General features: G+C 38.6%; 2 protein-coding genes across 4 annotated transcripts; one reads left to right on the top strand and one right to left on the bottom strand.

Moving 5' to 3' along the window:
- Nucleotides 1-6,854: 6,854 nt before the first annotated feature.
- On the bottom strand, nt 6,855-8,728 carry LOC116843922 (lymphocyte expansion molecule-like). Its single transcript, XM_032814870.1, has 6 exons — nt 8,619-8,728; nt 8,311-8,546; nt 7,990-8,134; nt 7,807-7,889; nt 7,407-7,557; nt 6,855-7,164 (listed from the first exon to the last, which is right to left on the bottom strand). The coding sequence occupies exons 1-6, from the start codon at nt 8,726-8,728 to the stop codon at nt 6,855-6,857; spliced, it is 1,035 nt and encodes a 344-aa protein (XP_032670761.1).
- Nucleotides 8,729-9,632: 904 nt separating this feature from the next.
- On the top strand, nt 9,633-12,451 carry LOC116843803. Of its 3 annotated transcripts, none has more exons than XM_032814564.1 (4): nt 9,633-9,998; nt 10,659-10,893; nt 10,987-11,432; nt 11,495-12,451. In XM_032814564.1, the coding sequence occupies exons 2-4, from the start codon at nt 10,716-10,718 to the stop codon at nt 11,702-11,704; spliced, it is 834 nt and encodes a 277-aa protein (XP_032670455.1). In that variant the 5' UTR covers nt 9,633-9,998; nt 10,659-10,715; the 3' UTR covers nt 11,705-12,451. The 3 variants fall into 3 exon arrangements, with proteins under 3 accessions (XP_032670455.1, XP_032670454.1, XP_032670453.1); XM_032814563.1 differs by having other exon boundaries at nt 9,633-10,510; XM_032814562.1 differs by having other exon boundaries at nt 9,634-10,525.
- The last annotated feature ends 6 nt before the right edge of the window (nt 12,452-12,457 follow it).

Raw genomic sequence — 12,457 nt, 5'->3', positions numbered from 1 at the left:
ATATATATATATATATATATATATATATATATATATATATATATATATATATATATATATATATATATATATATATATATGTATGTATGTATGTATTTAAATTCTTGTATGCTAATTTTAGCGATATTATTTGGTTACCTATAATTAATAATATACAGAATGTTCTCAAACTGTACCGGAACACTAATTATTCAAAATTTTACATAAAACTGCCCTTACGCTGCTCGTTGAAAATCGATACGATTTACCATAATGTATGCACTACGTTAATTGAGTGTTGAAATTGAGCACTCACCATCTCACGTTGAAGTCTACTGACAGCCAAATCCATGGACGTTCAACCGAGTCCACCGACATCCATTAACGAAAGATTCGCAGGTGCATCCCGAATTGCATAATGTCCCGCATAATCCTACATTATCTATTACTTTACTGCATTCACGACGGAAAACTACGGAATTTTATTTTTATTTTAACAACTTTATTTTAATTACTGACCACCTAATTGAAGGAATACAGGAATATGTATACTTACTTTCAAGCTGATTCTGCTAGGTCCAAATCGAATCTTCCGAAATATTCACCATGTAGCTGCAACCACTACCAAATCTGAAACAAAAAAACAAATTTTGCGTTAGCTGAGTGAATAAACGTATTACGCTCAATCAACGGCTCAATCGAACATATATCAAATATTAGGTTTAAAATAGTATTTTTTCAATCGATGAAAATCAAAATTAGTAGCTATTCTCAAGATTTGAGAATGCTGCTACCGTTCAGGACAATCTTAGTACGATAATTACATAATAAATAAAGTAGAATACAATAATAAATAACGTAAAATATAACTCAACGTGTCTCACATGCATTTTAAACAGTTAGAAAATATTGGGAATCACGTACGATGTCTCTCAATCCGTTTGTTTACCTTTACATTTTGTTTACGGCAAGAACTGTTATGATCATTGGGCAGTTGCGTGTGTCTTAACAATATTATTGTCCCCATACCTATGTAACTTTCAGGTGTCAAGATATGCTCAAGACTATGTTGTCTCATTGCTATATATATATATATATATATATATATATATATATATATATGTGTGTGTGTGTGTGTGTGTGTGTGTGTGTGTTATCTCTATTTATTTATAATATATTTATGTATAATATTTTCTATATTTTTCGTGATATATATAACATTGTACATTATTTTATAGTATTAAACTCGACTTTACATACAATCATCAGAATATATAATTTCTTTGCGATGACAGCCGCTCATGGTAATCATCGAAGCGCACGATTCACGTTGAGATCGTGATAGCTGATCGGTATTATAGGAAAGAGTCAATGGGATAACATGCCTTTTTATAAGTGGACGACTTCTATTACTAAATCCATTTGACTTGATGCATTGACCATACTTTTATATATTTATTTTTATTTTATTTGTTATCTTCTCTTCACGATGTGCGCTACGATTTATGGTAAATTAGTGGTCTCATAATATTTTGCTGCGGTGTATATTACAACCTCTCTTTAGCATCGTATTCCGCAGGCACAATGGCGACGGTAAACGCCGCGTAGATGCCGTAGGATAGGTGTAATGTCACGCGATCCTCTCGAGAATTCACAATACACGCGCTTGTATGGGTGAGCGTAATAACGCCGGCTACCGGTGTTGCGGCATCCTTTAAACTTCGCCCCGTCGTTTTCGAAACCCTGACTCGACAGATTTTTTTCCGAGCGGCTCTTTCGAGATAGATGAGCGGATGGATATCACCTCGTTGTACCGTTACCGGAATAATGATCCACCTTTAAGACTGGTGCACGTAGCAATTTACGCGCGAAATTATCCACACGGATCGCGACCGATAATTTCATGATCTCGATGTACGCGCGAAGATAACAGTTTGAAGAGGTCTGTGTGATTATATATAATTATGTCCCCTCTTTTATCATTTTATCATTTCGTGAAAAAACAATTCTGTTGGTGCAACCGAATTTTCGGTTGCTCAGGAATCAGACGAAAACTCGGCTGTAAGAACAGAAAAATTCCTTTATGAGGCTTCTGTATAGTCAATTGTTCTTGGTTGTCTCAACCGAGTTCTAATATCGTTGAATGTTCAGACGAATATTTTCAGTTGCGATAACAGAAATATTAGTTTTCTCATAACAGAGATATCGCTTCTGATTACCTAATTTTCAGTTGGTTTTTATTTGGTTGCACCAACTGAAATTTTTTTTCCGTATAGGAATAGTTAATTGTAGAACACGAATTTTTCCTTCCTCTCTCTTTCATATAAAAGAAATAAAATTTTTAATTAATATTAGATTGTGTAGAAAATATTAGACTATGTGGAAAAATAATGTCACGTAGTACGTAATTATATAGATATTGTCTAACAACTGTGTGTGCAATAAAATATCAAATCAACAAAATCGTTTGATCGTTGGAACGAAGTATTTGTTTGAGATACTTAACGATGTAATCATATTATCGGAGCTAAAGTGTTAAATACACCTCGGTCGTCAAATCGTCATTAGTCCGAGAGCCAAACGAGCGATAGCATAGAAATTAAAACAAGAACCGTCAACATAAGATCGACCAATAAGCATGGCCCGTCGTACGTGTATGTGTGTGTGTGTGTGTGTGTGTGTGTGTGTGTGTGTGTATGTGTCTAATATTCATGCTTACTATTATTATTATTTTATCGAGCGTCGCGTCGTGGATCACGTTAAAGCGTACAAACGAAAAGAGCATTTTTTACAAACCGCTTCCATCTACAAAATTACATCCTCCCATGACTTTTGCTGTTAATTACGTGCATGTTAATTACGCGTGCTAGTGGTGCGTCTCGAACTTTTAATCAAATCGTTTCTGAATTTAATGCAGCGTGACGATTCGATGCGACGGATTCAATCGCGTCTCTCGTCAAAAAGATTCGACAAAAGAATAGCTTGATAGAAAAGAATAATAAATAGCTAGTTCTGTTCAGTGTCCTGATTTCTTCGATGATAAACTAGTTCTCTTCTACGATAAAGATTAGAGATTCTATAATCAGAGTTTGGCCATAAGATAGAATCTTCTGATTAATCCGCTATGTTTCGTCAAATCCCACACAGTATCCAATCACAGTACGCTTATGACAGTAGGTTAGATTAGGTTAAGAAAAGATAGACAAAGAAAGAGATTGAAAATATGTCTCTCTTCCTTGCAGGATCTTGACGAAACCGCGCGTTGTGGCCAAACTCTGATTAGAGTGATTCTAATAAAGATATGCGAATGTCGTCAAAGAACGCTGTCAAAAGTTCGTAGACAACGGTGGTGATTAAAAAAATTGATGAAAAGTTTGTTTCCGTCGAATGCGTTCAAGTTGAAAATTTCAATTAGAAAATCAAGCCGCAAATTTTCTGGCTATCCCGTACATGCACAAAATGGTCCATTACCTTGCCGAAATCACACCTTCCTCGATAAGTCATCGCTCCCGAGGACTTTGCATCGTCGCAAAGCAGCCAGAAATAAATTCGAAACGAGTCTTTTAAGCGCATGAAAAAAAGAGGACAGCCTCCTCCGATTTCATACGTGGCCTTCTGGTGGCTGCCGCCGAAATTTGTCGCGGCGTTCACGGCTATCCTTCCACCCCACAGCTGTTTAACCAGCTGTAACGTATCACACCTCCCTCGATGGCGGCCTTCCTGGATGCCCCCGAGCGAGTGCGCGGGCGGTGTGCCCGATGGGCCGGAACTTTTTCACAAAAGGCACGTGTGCATCGATAATCTACTGTTGCGTAGCGCGGGATCGTCGCTTCCGTCCGATCGCTCGAGCTTCTACGATCGCAGTCATTTCGAGAACCTTAGCCAGAGACCCTTGAGCTCGCTCTTTCGTATCCCATACCTTTCTTCGCAATTTATAGTTTCCTCTTTTCATTCTTTCCATTTGTAGGAATAAAGATCCCACGAAAATTCGCCATTCAGAGTCCTTTCATCAATTTCCAACTTAACCTTACCAACCCTCGTGAATGTCTTTCATCAATTATGATCATTAATCTACTGACCATATACTCTCATCACCATCGCCTTGACACAGGAGTGATGCTCCTGTGAAAAATCCAGGGTACCTATTATGGACTTCTTTGGAATAAATTCCGATCGGAAACATTCAGTTATTTCCTAGATTTCTATTGTCTTCTCTAGGGGAAACGGAATTATTCCGATCGGATTCCGAAGAAGTCCATAATAGGTACCCAGGGTGCACGTACTCTATATCCTCTGCAAGTAGGTACAAGTAGATTAACACTGGCCGGTTATAATTTATAACTTATGCGCTAATAACAACGCACTCTTGAAGTGTCACTACATAGTCACGGAGAATCTTAGTAGGTGATCGCTATTGTGACTATCGTGACACTATTGTAAAAATGAATAGTATTAGAAGGAAGAAGCGTTTTTGTAAATCTATATTATACTAAATTGTGCCCGATTGTCGCGCTTATATAGAAACCTTGGATAGAAGACAGAGAGGCGCGTGTCTATGGCATCACCTCGACATATAGGTAACCTGCGCTGTCAAAAGAATCTCCTGCTTCCCGGGGAGTGGACATAAAGTCGTCGATAGAAGGTAAGGGAAAAAGGAAACGAGAAAAAGAAGGAAGAATAAAGAAAAGCTAGGTTGCTACTAAAGATTTACGTTTTTTTTTTAGACGAACAGTAGCGGGGTGTAATTCTATTGTGTGGCTATGTTCATTCTTTGTTATTCACAGTATGCTTTTAATCCACAATGCCTAGTCGTTCGAACAATCTTGGCGAAACGGGGAGATCTGCACAGCCACGCGACACTATATGAAAGAGACGTGTAGATAGATAGATTGATAGAGAAAGAGAAGTACGTTTGTCACACGAAAGACAAATTGATTTCTGGAAGTTCTTTCGGGAATTTTATTCAAGAAGTATATCTATATCAACGTGTTATTTACATGTTATGTTCATCAAACAAAAAAATCCTGAAAGTTCAGAAAACCTGAATGGGAATTGTGTGGCGGGCGATATTAATGTTCATTCAGAGCACGACAGTTGCTGAGGCGTCAGGTAGAAAATCCGATATTCATACCGATCGCGTGACACCTCCTTTCCTCTCGATTTTTATGTCCAAACTTTGATTTGTCGCGCAAAAATATCATCGACTCGAAAGAATCTAATTTCGCGCGAAACGATTAGAAAAACGATAATAAGAGGTAAGTTGCTTTTGTTTTCTTTTCTCCAGATTGAGAAACTATTACTCGTAATCTGGTGATTTAACGTTACACTGCGGTTTGTATCCTCTTGCGACATCGCGGGTGAACGAACCCAACGACCAACGGTAGATCGATCTTGCGAGAGACGCCTCGGTGTCGTAAATTAAAAAGTTATTAGCGCCTAATTGCGTCCCGATTAATTTGCCCTTGTAACTAATGCGTGCATCCCACACGCACGACAGCCGCGTTACGTAGACGCCGCCGACACCATCGCCGCCGCTTATGGGAATGCGTACACGGGGTGTCAGTTGCTCCGTGAAATCCTCCATCAATCTACGAAATTATCCCAGCCATATGGCTCGCTGCGAGAATTTTTCTCATTTTCCTTCTTCCCTTTTTTATATGCGGAAGATACTTCCGGCGTTTTATTATCCATAGTTAAATATGCAGGTGCCGATATTGCCATAACTTACGAGAAGAAGAGAGAATATCTCGCAACTTTGATCTTAGTGCACTAATATTTTTGCACAACCACTCGACGTTCTTCAACAGTTCATCGTGTAAGATAAAAGTACTAATGCCCATATATAATCCTGGACATTCTTATTGTTTTGGTCTTAAAATATAAATATTTAAACTTTCAACATAAAATATATATACAAGTATTGAGTACATACATACATTTTCTATGTTAAAAGTTAAATATTATTTGAAGATCAAAATGATAAGAATGTCCAGGATTAGATACGTGTTCGGAAATTGGTTTTTTTTACCTTTAATTATTTTACCTTATTTCACGTTTCCTATTTCGCGACAATTATCCGTCGCGATCGAAAACCTCACGCGATTTGCGCACCGATTCGAATTATACAAAACTCCAGTCGCGGACGATATTTCGCCGTCGCATCTCGCCAACATGTCGCGCATACGATCCAATAAATTTCGTCTCGTTTTATTGTCGTAATTACAGGCTCGTGCGTTCTATAACAAACGAGTGACGCGGTAAAAGTCTAAATGAAAGGGGCGGTCGTTGGAGAACGGTTAAGTGCAATTAGGCGCGTTCCACGCGCGGGGATAGGATACAGCCGGTTCAAAGTTCGTAGTATACGTATAAATTATGCATTCGGTGCAGTCCAGATAATCGTGCGGTGCGTCATTATCCCCCGAGAGGCTCCTGTTACGATTCTCCACCTGGCACGAAATCTCGCGTCTCTCCCGAGGAACACCGTCGACGGAAAAACGAGGAATCGCCGGCGCGCCGTGCCGAGCTAATTTGAACGATCAATCACGATGATTGTTGGATCTTAGAATTAGCGTAGACCGCTCGTACGCGCCTCATCGCGCGGATAGCTGGCATTACAGGATTTGCGCGATTTGCCGCAATTGCTGCGACGCGGCTCGTAACGCGTTATAGAACTTGTTATATTTATAATTGACGATTGCGAAGCAAAGCTGACTCCTCGTGTATAAGAAGTCTTACATTTTGACTAACTCGATGTAATTACGGCAAAATATGTGCACGGTTATAAACAAGTGCAAGCAAATAAAACTTATTCTATAGATAAATATTGTACCAATGATACGATGAATTTTTCTATTGAATTATAATATTTGTAGAAATTAGAAATTTTTAAATGATGGCGGAATAAGAGTGATCGTTCTAGGTACTTTGCTCTTGAAAACTGACGACCATCCGTGTCCTTTTATCACACGAACCTGTTCAATTTTGTATCTAGTTGGGCCAGGATGAATGTCACTTGGCAAAAGTGGACGCGCAAACTCCACGTTACTATCAAAAGGATATTTTTTGCGTGTAGTCGGCTTTTGCGGTATTCGAGGATCGTAATGACCAGGTCCCGGTTCATCGGGGTCCTTGTAACACGTACTGATGTCTTGCAATAACATCCTTATGACCGGTTTTTTTGGAAATCTTTAAAAAAATATTTTTCTCCAAATCAAAATAACTTTCCTATTCTCATAAGGGAACTTGAATGAGTTTTAATGTAAGGATCCTTGTAACTAAATTGTTACGATGATAATTCAATGATTTTCAACAGAAAGAATTCTGATGAAAACACGTTACAAGTAATTTTTATAAACGACTTTGTCTCAATAGATGATTATCTTTTACTTATTTCTTCACTTATTAAGTGTTATAATTGACCGAAATACCTGGGATTGATGGTCCATTTCCCTTTAAAATAATTGGATTTGTCCAAAAGTTTTTCCATCTCACTTGGTAATTTTCGCGGCCAGTCCCCACTATCCGGTAATTTTTTACGTGCCCATGGCATACCTTTGAGAGTAGTTTCATCTCTCGGCCCTCGAAATACATTTAAAATTGACAAAAAACTTCGTAGTTAAACTTTCTTTTAATGTCTAAATTTAAGTTTTTTGAAATTTAGTATTACAAATTTCAATGAGATGTAAATCTAAAATAACACTCTATCGATTCAGATTTATTAAATTTTAATTCTTTGAAAAATGAACTGTCTCAAAGCATATTGTTTTTTATCATTCTTTAAAATAACTCATAATCGACATGTATATTTTTATAGAAGAATATCAACACCTGTGAAAATATCGTAAGGCCCTCTCTTGCCCGTAACACTTTTGAGAAAAACTTCCAGCGAATGCGGATGCTTCACATTATACCTGTTACAAAAAATACATAAAATTTTTCTCTCGTGATTTCAGGAACTATGGATAAATGTGTAAAAAACATAGTTCAATAGAACGACTCTTTTAGTGTTACCTGTTGCACGGCAGAGACCATATTTTTCTTGTTTCTCGGAATCTAGGTGCTAAACCGTCAAACTCAAATGGAGGTACCTGAGAGAAACCTTTCAGTCTTTTTTTCTCCAGGTAATAATACGGATTGTGCACTCGGAGGGTGTATCCTTGAGAAGAAGGGAGTGAAAGAAAATAGAAAGTCATTCACTTGAGCACTGATTAAAATTCAGAAGATTATTTCTTCATGTGACACAACGTACAAATAAAAATATATTCCAAGCAGAAATTATTGATCGGAATGATTCAACATTCCTTTTGATGTTTGACAGATCATTTTGTTCACCTGGACCAGGTGTGGTGGACTTGTAACTAGGTTCAAATCGCGGCACCGTCCCGAAATCAACGTCCTCTACCAGACTTTTGCAAAGGGTCTTCGAAATGCTTTCCGGCCAACGAGGCATGTCGTAAGTGCCAGGGCCACCACCGGTCCTCATCAATTCTCTCTGTGCTGTGATCTCTTTGGTCAAATTCCCGCCCATCATAGCAGAAAATCTTTCCATCTCTTCTTTCCTCTCCCAACTGCATCGTGATTCTTTACTGGTTGCTCTTTTCACGCCATTTTGGATGTGCAAAGGTAAGTTTGTCTTTTACCTGATGGCTTCAGGTTTGCGATCGATTGATCGAGGATAATAAGTGCCCACACCCGGTGAAACTGATATGAGATTTCGCATCTTAGGATGCAAACCCAACTTGTTGTCCATCTTCGTTCCGCTATTGAAAGGCGGATGTGGTTTCGTTCGTCGCGGTATTAGACATCGGCAACGCCACTTATAGCAGCAACGACACAGCTTGTAGCTTATAGTGGTTTTGTAGTTTCGTGACATTTTTTATCTAAGATTCTCTAAAAGACTGTAAGTGGATAAAAACGAAACAATTGCTAAAGACGATCTGACGAAACCGCCGTGCGCATATCGTAAATATAATACATATTTGTGAACTACGTTTGATAATTTTTTTAAATAAATTATTATTGCAAACTTTCTTGCGAAAAGAGTAAAATTTATCTAACCTCAGACTAAGACAGAATTCTGAGAAGCTTCGTAACGAAGCGTAACGATGTTCAGATCGTTGTAACATCGGCGATTTTTATTTTACGATTTTTTAAATTTTATTATTTTCTATAATATTTTAATATAGTCAAAATAAATTACTTAGCAGGGAAAATAATGGAACCGAAATGTGTGGAGTTGCTTTACGGAAAAGAAATTATCGATCGCATGTCAACACGGGACGAAAGTAGAGCGCTGGTTTTTCAGTTGCCGGTATTTCACGCTTCCAAGTGCGACTCAATTCCAGGCAACAACAGCAATTAGCAACGAAATTTCCTATAATATCAGTTGCGACTAAGTGAAGCTCCGTCATCGTATTTTATACAGTTTTAACATAACAAATACACAATTTTTATAGTGGCAATCTTCAGCAACACGTCCACAAAACATTTGCATAATGTTCTAAAGAGCGACGATCAGAATTGACCCTCAGGATTAGTTCGCTCTATGTGGTAACTATCGGGTAACTTCGGTAACGGGCGCTGCAGGTGCAACTTTTCCTTTTACTCCGAACTTCTAAAGTTTCCGTCAGCATCTTAACATATGCAGATGGCGTTGCACCGTAATACCCGGACCAGATGTTTACGAGGCCATTCATTCTTTGTTAAAGGGCTTGCTCGTGAAGTCGTTGAGTTCATTGGCATGTGAACTCGGAGGTGTTCCCTCGGAAAGCACCGATTACGGGTGCTCGTACATCCGCATAAATAAGACACATCAATCGCCATGACGTAACGGCCGAGGAATACCGAATTCACGACGGTTCGCGGCGCCGTGGCGCACGAATAACGCAATAATGCGCACCGTGTGAAAGCAAAATTACGTGTTGTCGAAATAAATATGAGTGTTGCGGAGTTTTGTTTGTTGCGTTTTTTGTTTATCACCCGATAAACGTTTAATACCTGAGTGCTCATCAATGTAGGAAGTTAAGTCAACCGTCTACGTCGCGAGTTTTGTTTGTCTGTTTTGCTATATGTTAAAATGTGTGGAATGTTGACACGGGCGAGCGAAATATAAAAAATATATAGTTTACGAAAAATGTCGTCTATGTAAAAGTGCGTACGATGAAAACGTTCTCGGAGCGAGAGTTAGTCAGAGATATTCATAGAGTTACCTGTAAAAATCGAATTGAATCTGTCAAAGCTAAAGTTGAAGTGCTGTTATCTTTCTGTTATCTTTGAACACTTAACAGTCGCTAAACCCAATGGGCAGTGTTATATAACACTGTACTTATCTCAAGGCGATAATATATCTGATAAGGGAATCATTTTTAATTTATAATGCGTGTCACAGTTCTTTATGAAGTAGCTTTCAGTCATTCCTGCAACATCAATCAAAATATAAAAACCTGTTAGTCGTAGAACCATAAACTGTTAATATCTTATAGCATTTATTTGTTCTCGTGCTGCTGTCCACGTTATCGAAAAATTCTTCTAGGTAAAATTCTTCTAGGTAATCCTCAGAATAATCTCAATTACGTTGTGTGTATTTCTGTGGTATATTTGTGTGATAAATCAAGCTATTCTTGAACTATTTCTGTGTATTTCTAAGGAAGTAAAGAAGTTCTGTTTTTCTTTTACTCTAGTCTTGGTGCTTTCTATCACATCCCTGCACTGGTGGGTGATGTATTTTAAGTCTAAAGATGATACGTATGATATACAAAAACTTTGCGACATATGGGTCAAATCTCATGGGTATCATAGCACCTCTGACTATTCCGCCGTTGCACATCGCATCTTTATATTACTTCTGGCAAGAGTACTCAAGAGTGGTGGACAAAGAATATTGCACCTGTTCATGTTGGGATACTGTGTTTAAAGGTAAGAATAGTTTATAAAAGGACTTTGAATATATTTCGAATGTTGAGCATGCCTGGGAGTTGCAGATCTGGCTACATAATTTAATTGTTTCAGGATCATATGAATCCGGAATCGCTTCCTACAAGCACATGTACTTCAACGCCACCCAGAACACATTGAAAATATGGATGGCTATAGTTATCGGGGTGATTGCATTTTACGAGACGGTGAAGTATTTAACGTGGTTGGCGATTCAGCAGAGGCTCAGATACTGCATGATGCTGCTTTTCTCGACCACTGTGTTCTCCCACTACTACACCTGGTGGGTGTATATAAATTATTGGAACGATGAATTTTACTCCCAGTGGTATCATCAGATGTTCTTCTCCGTCACCGAGTTAATATCCACCTTCTGGGTTCTCCATCTGGCGGATAGTAAGAATCCTGTGACTCGCAGGAAAGCGTTCACCATAGTTGCGATAGCAATTCTGCATATTCTGGCTGCCAGCTGGGATCAGTTCTTTCAAAATGTTGTCAGAGGGGAAGGTTACGCGCACCAGGTAAGGATCCATGATTAGGTGAAAGGAATACCTTGCAATTCACCAATTCGATTTGCACTAAGGTTGTACGTGATTTGATGCTCATGATACCGGATATCCTCCACGTTGCCGTTCCGCTATGTTCGATCAAGTGGAAAAGCGGTCATCATCTTCCCGGATACGGCATGAGATACTCGACTATTATACTATTCCGAAGATGCACCATCACGAAGGATTTGGTGTACATGTTAAATATAGTCATGGTCGGATTATGGATTTGGGCATGTCTGTAATTTCGACGATATCGCTGGAGGAAGCGCGTGATATCACGTCCGGCGATGTGGCCTCGAGGCATGCCCACTCGTTCTAAAACGAGAACGGCCTTCATTAATTTACCATGTTCTTCCTACGAAATAGCTGAACTCCGCGATATAGAACGCCTAACGATTTCTAATACAAGAGCCAAAGTCTCGTCTCTGTGTGACGGATTTTATTGTTACTGCAGGCACAGTATCAATTTTATTGATATCACAAAGCCAAAGAAATGTCCCGTCTGTACGTAGTATTATCGTTAACGAATGTGTTCCAAGAGTAGCTGGACTGAACTTAGGTTACTAGGTTGCATGCCGTCCTTTTCCATTGTCTAGGTTACCACATCCTCGTCGTTTTATTCAGTATTTTATAGTCTTACCTCATCATGGTCTTTCACATGAGCTTATAGGGGGAGGAAGACTCTTATCTATTATTTATGAAATATTCATAACTTTGCAAAGTTTCGACGTCTTTATACCAGACTCGCGAGCGGCTGGACATCACGATAAGCGTTGAGTGTAATTCAAGACTTTGTTAATAGTGAGACTTTTTTATAATCTAAAGTGCGTTACAGATTGCTAAAAAAGAGAATCGTGAATGAATAGCGCCTGAAGAGAGTTACTCCAAATAATTTTAAGTATTGCATTAATAGCGAACATATCAAATAATGTAGATAGTTTACGCGAGCAGGATGTTATCGTGGCAGAAAAGACTATTGGCACTATTAACCAAAA

The sequence above is a fragment of the Odontomachus brunneus genome, unplaced genomic scaffold (assembly GCF_010583005.1).
Source record: "Odontomachus brunneus isolate Ranch 3 - 2012 unplaced genomic scaffold, Obru_v1 Obru_scaffold_036, whole genome shotgun sequence".
NCBI classification, from domain to species: Eukaryota; Metazoa; Arthropoda; class Insecta; order Hymenoptera; family Formicidae; genus Odontomachus; species Odontomachus brunneus.
Note: the sequence above shows the minus strand (reverse complement) of the source record. Positions and strands in the feature narration are given on the sequence as shown.

What these genes read in the sequence shown, in the direction of transcription:
- LOC116843922 (XM_032814870.1), bottom strand. Translation starts at nt 8,728, where the DNA reads ATGGACAACAAGTTGGGTTTGCATCCTAAGATGCGAAATCTCATATCA. An exon ending in CGCAAACCTGAAGCCATCAG is followed by an intron (nt 8,547 to 8,618) that starts GTAAAAGACAAA and finishes ATCACGATGCAG; the next exon opens with TTGGGAGAGGAAAGAAGAGA. An exon ending in GCCTTACGATATTTTCACAG is followed by an intron (nt 7,558 to 7,806) that starts GTGTTGATATTC and finishes ATGTATTTCGAG; the next exon opens with GGCCGAGAGATGAAACTACT.
- LOC116843803 (XM_032814564.1), top strand. Translation starts at nt 10,716, where the DNA reads ATGATACGTATGATATACAAAAACTTTGCGACATATGGGTCAAATCTC. An exon ending in TTGGGATACTGTGTTTAAAG is followed by an intron (nt 10,894 to 10,986) that starts GTAAGAATAGTT and finishes TAATTGTTTCAG; the next exon opens with GATCATATGAATCCGGAATC. An exon ending in GGGAAGGTTACGCGCACCAG is followed by an intron (nt 11,433 to 11,494) that starts GTAAGGATCCAT and finishes ATTTGCACTAAG; the next exon opens with GTTGTACGTGATTTGATGCT.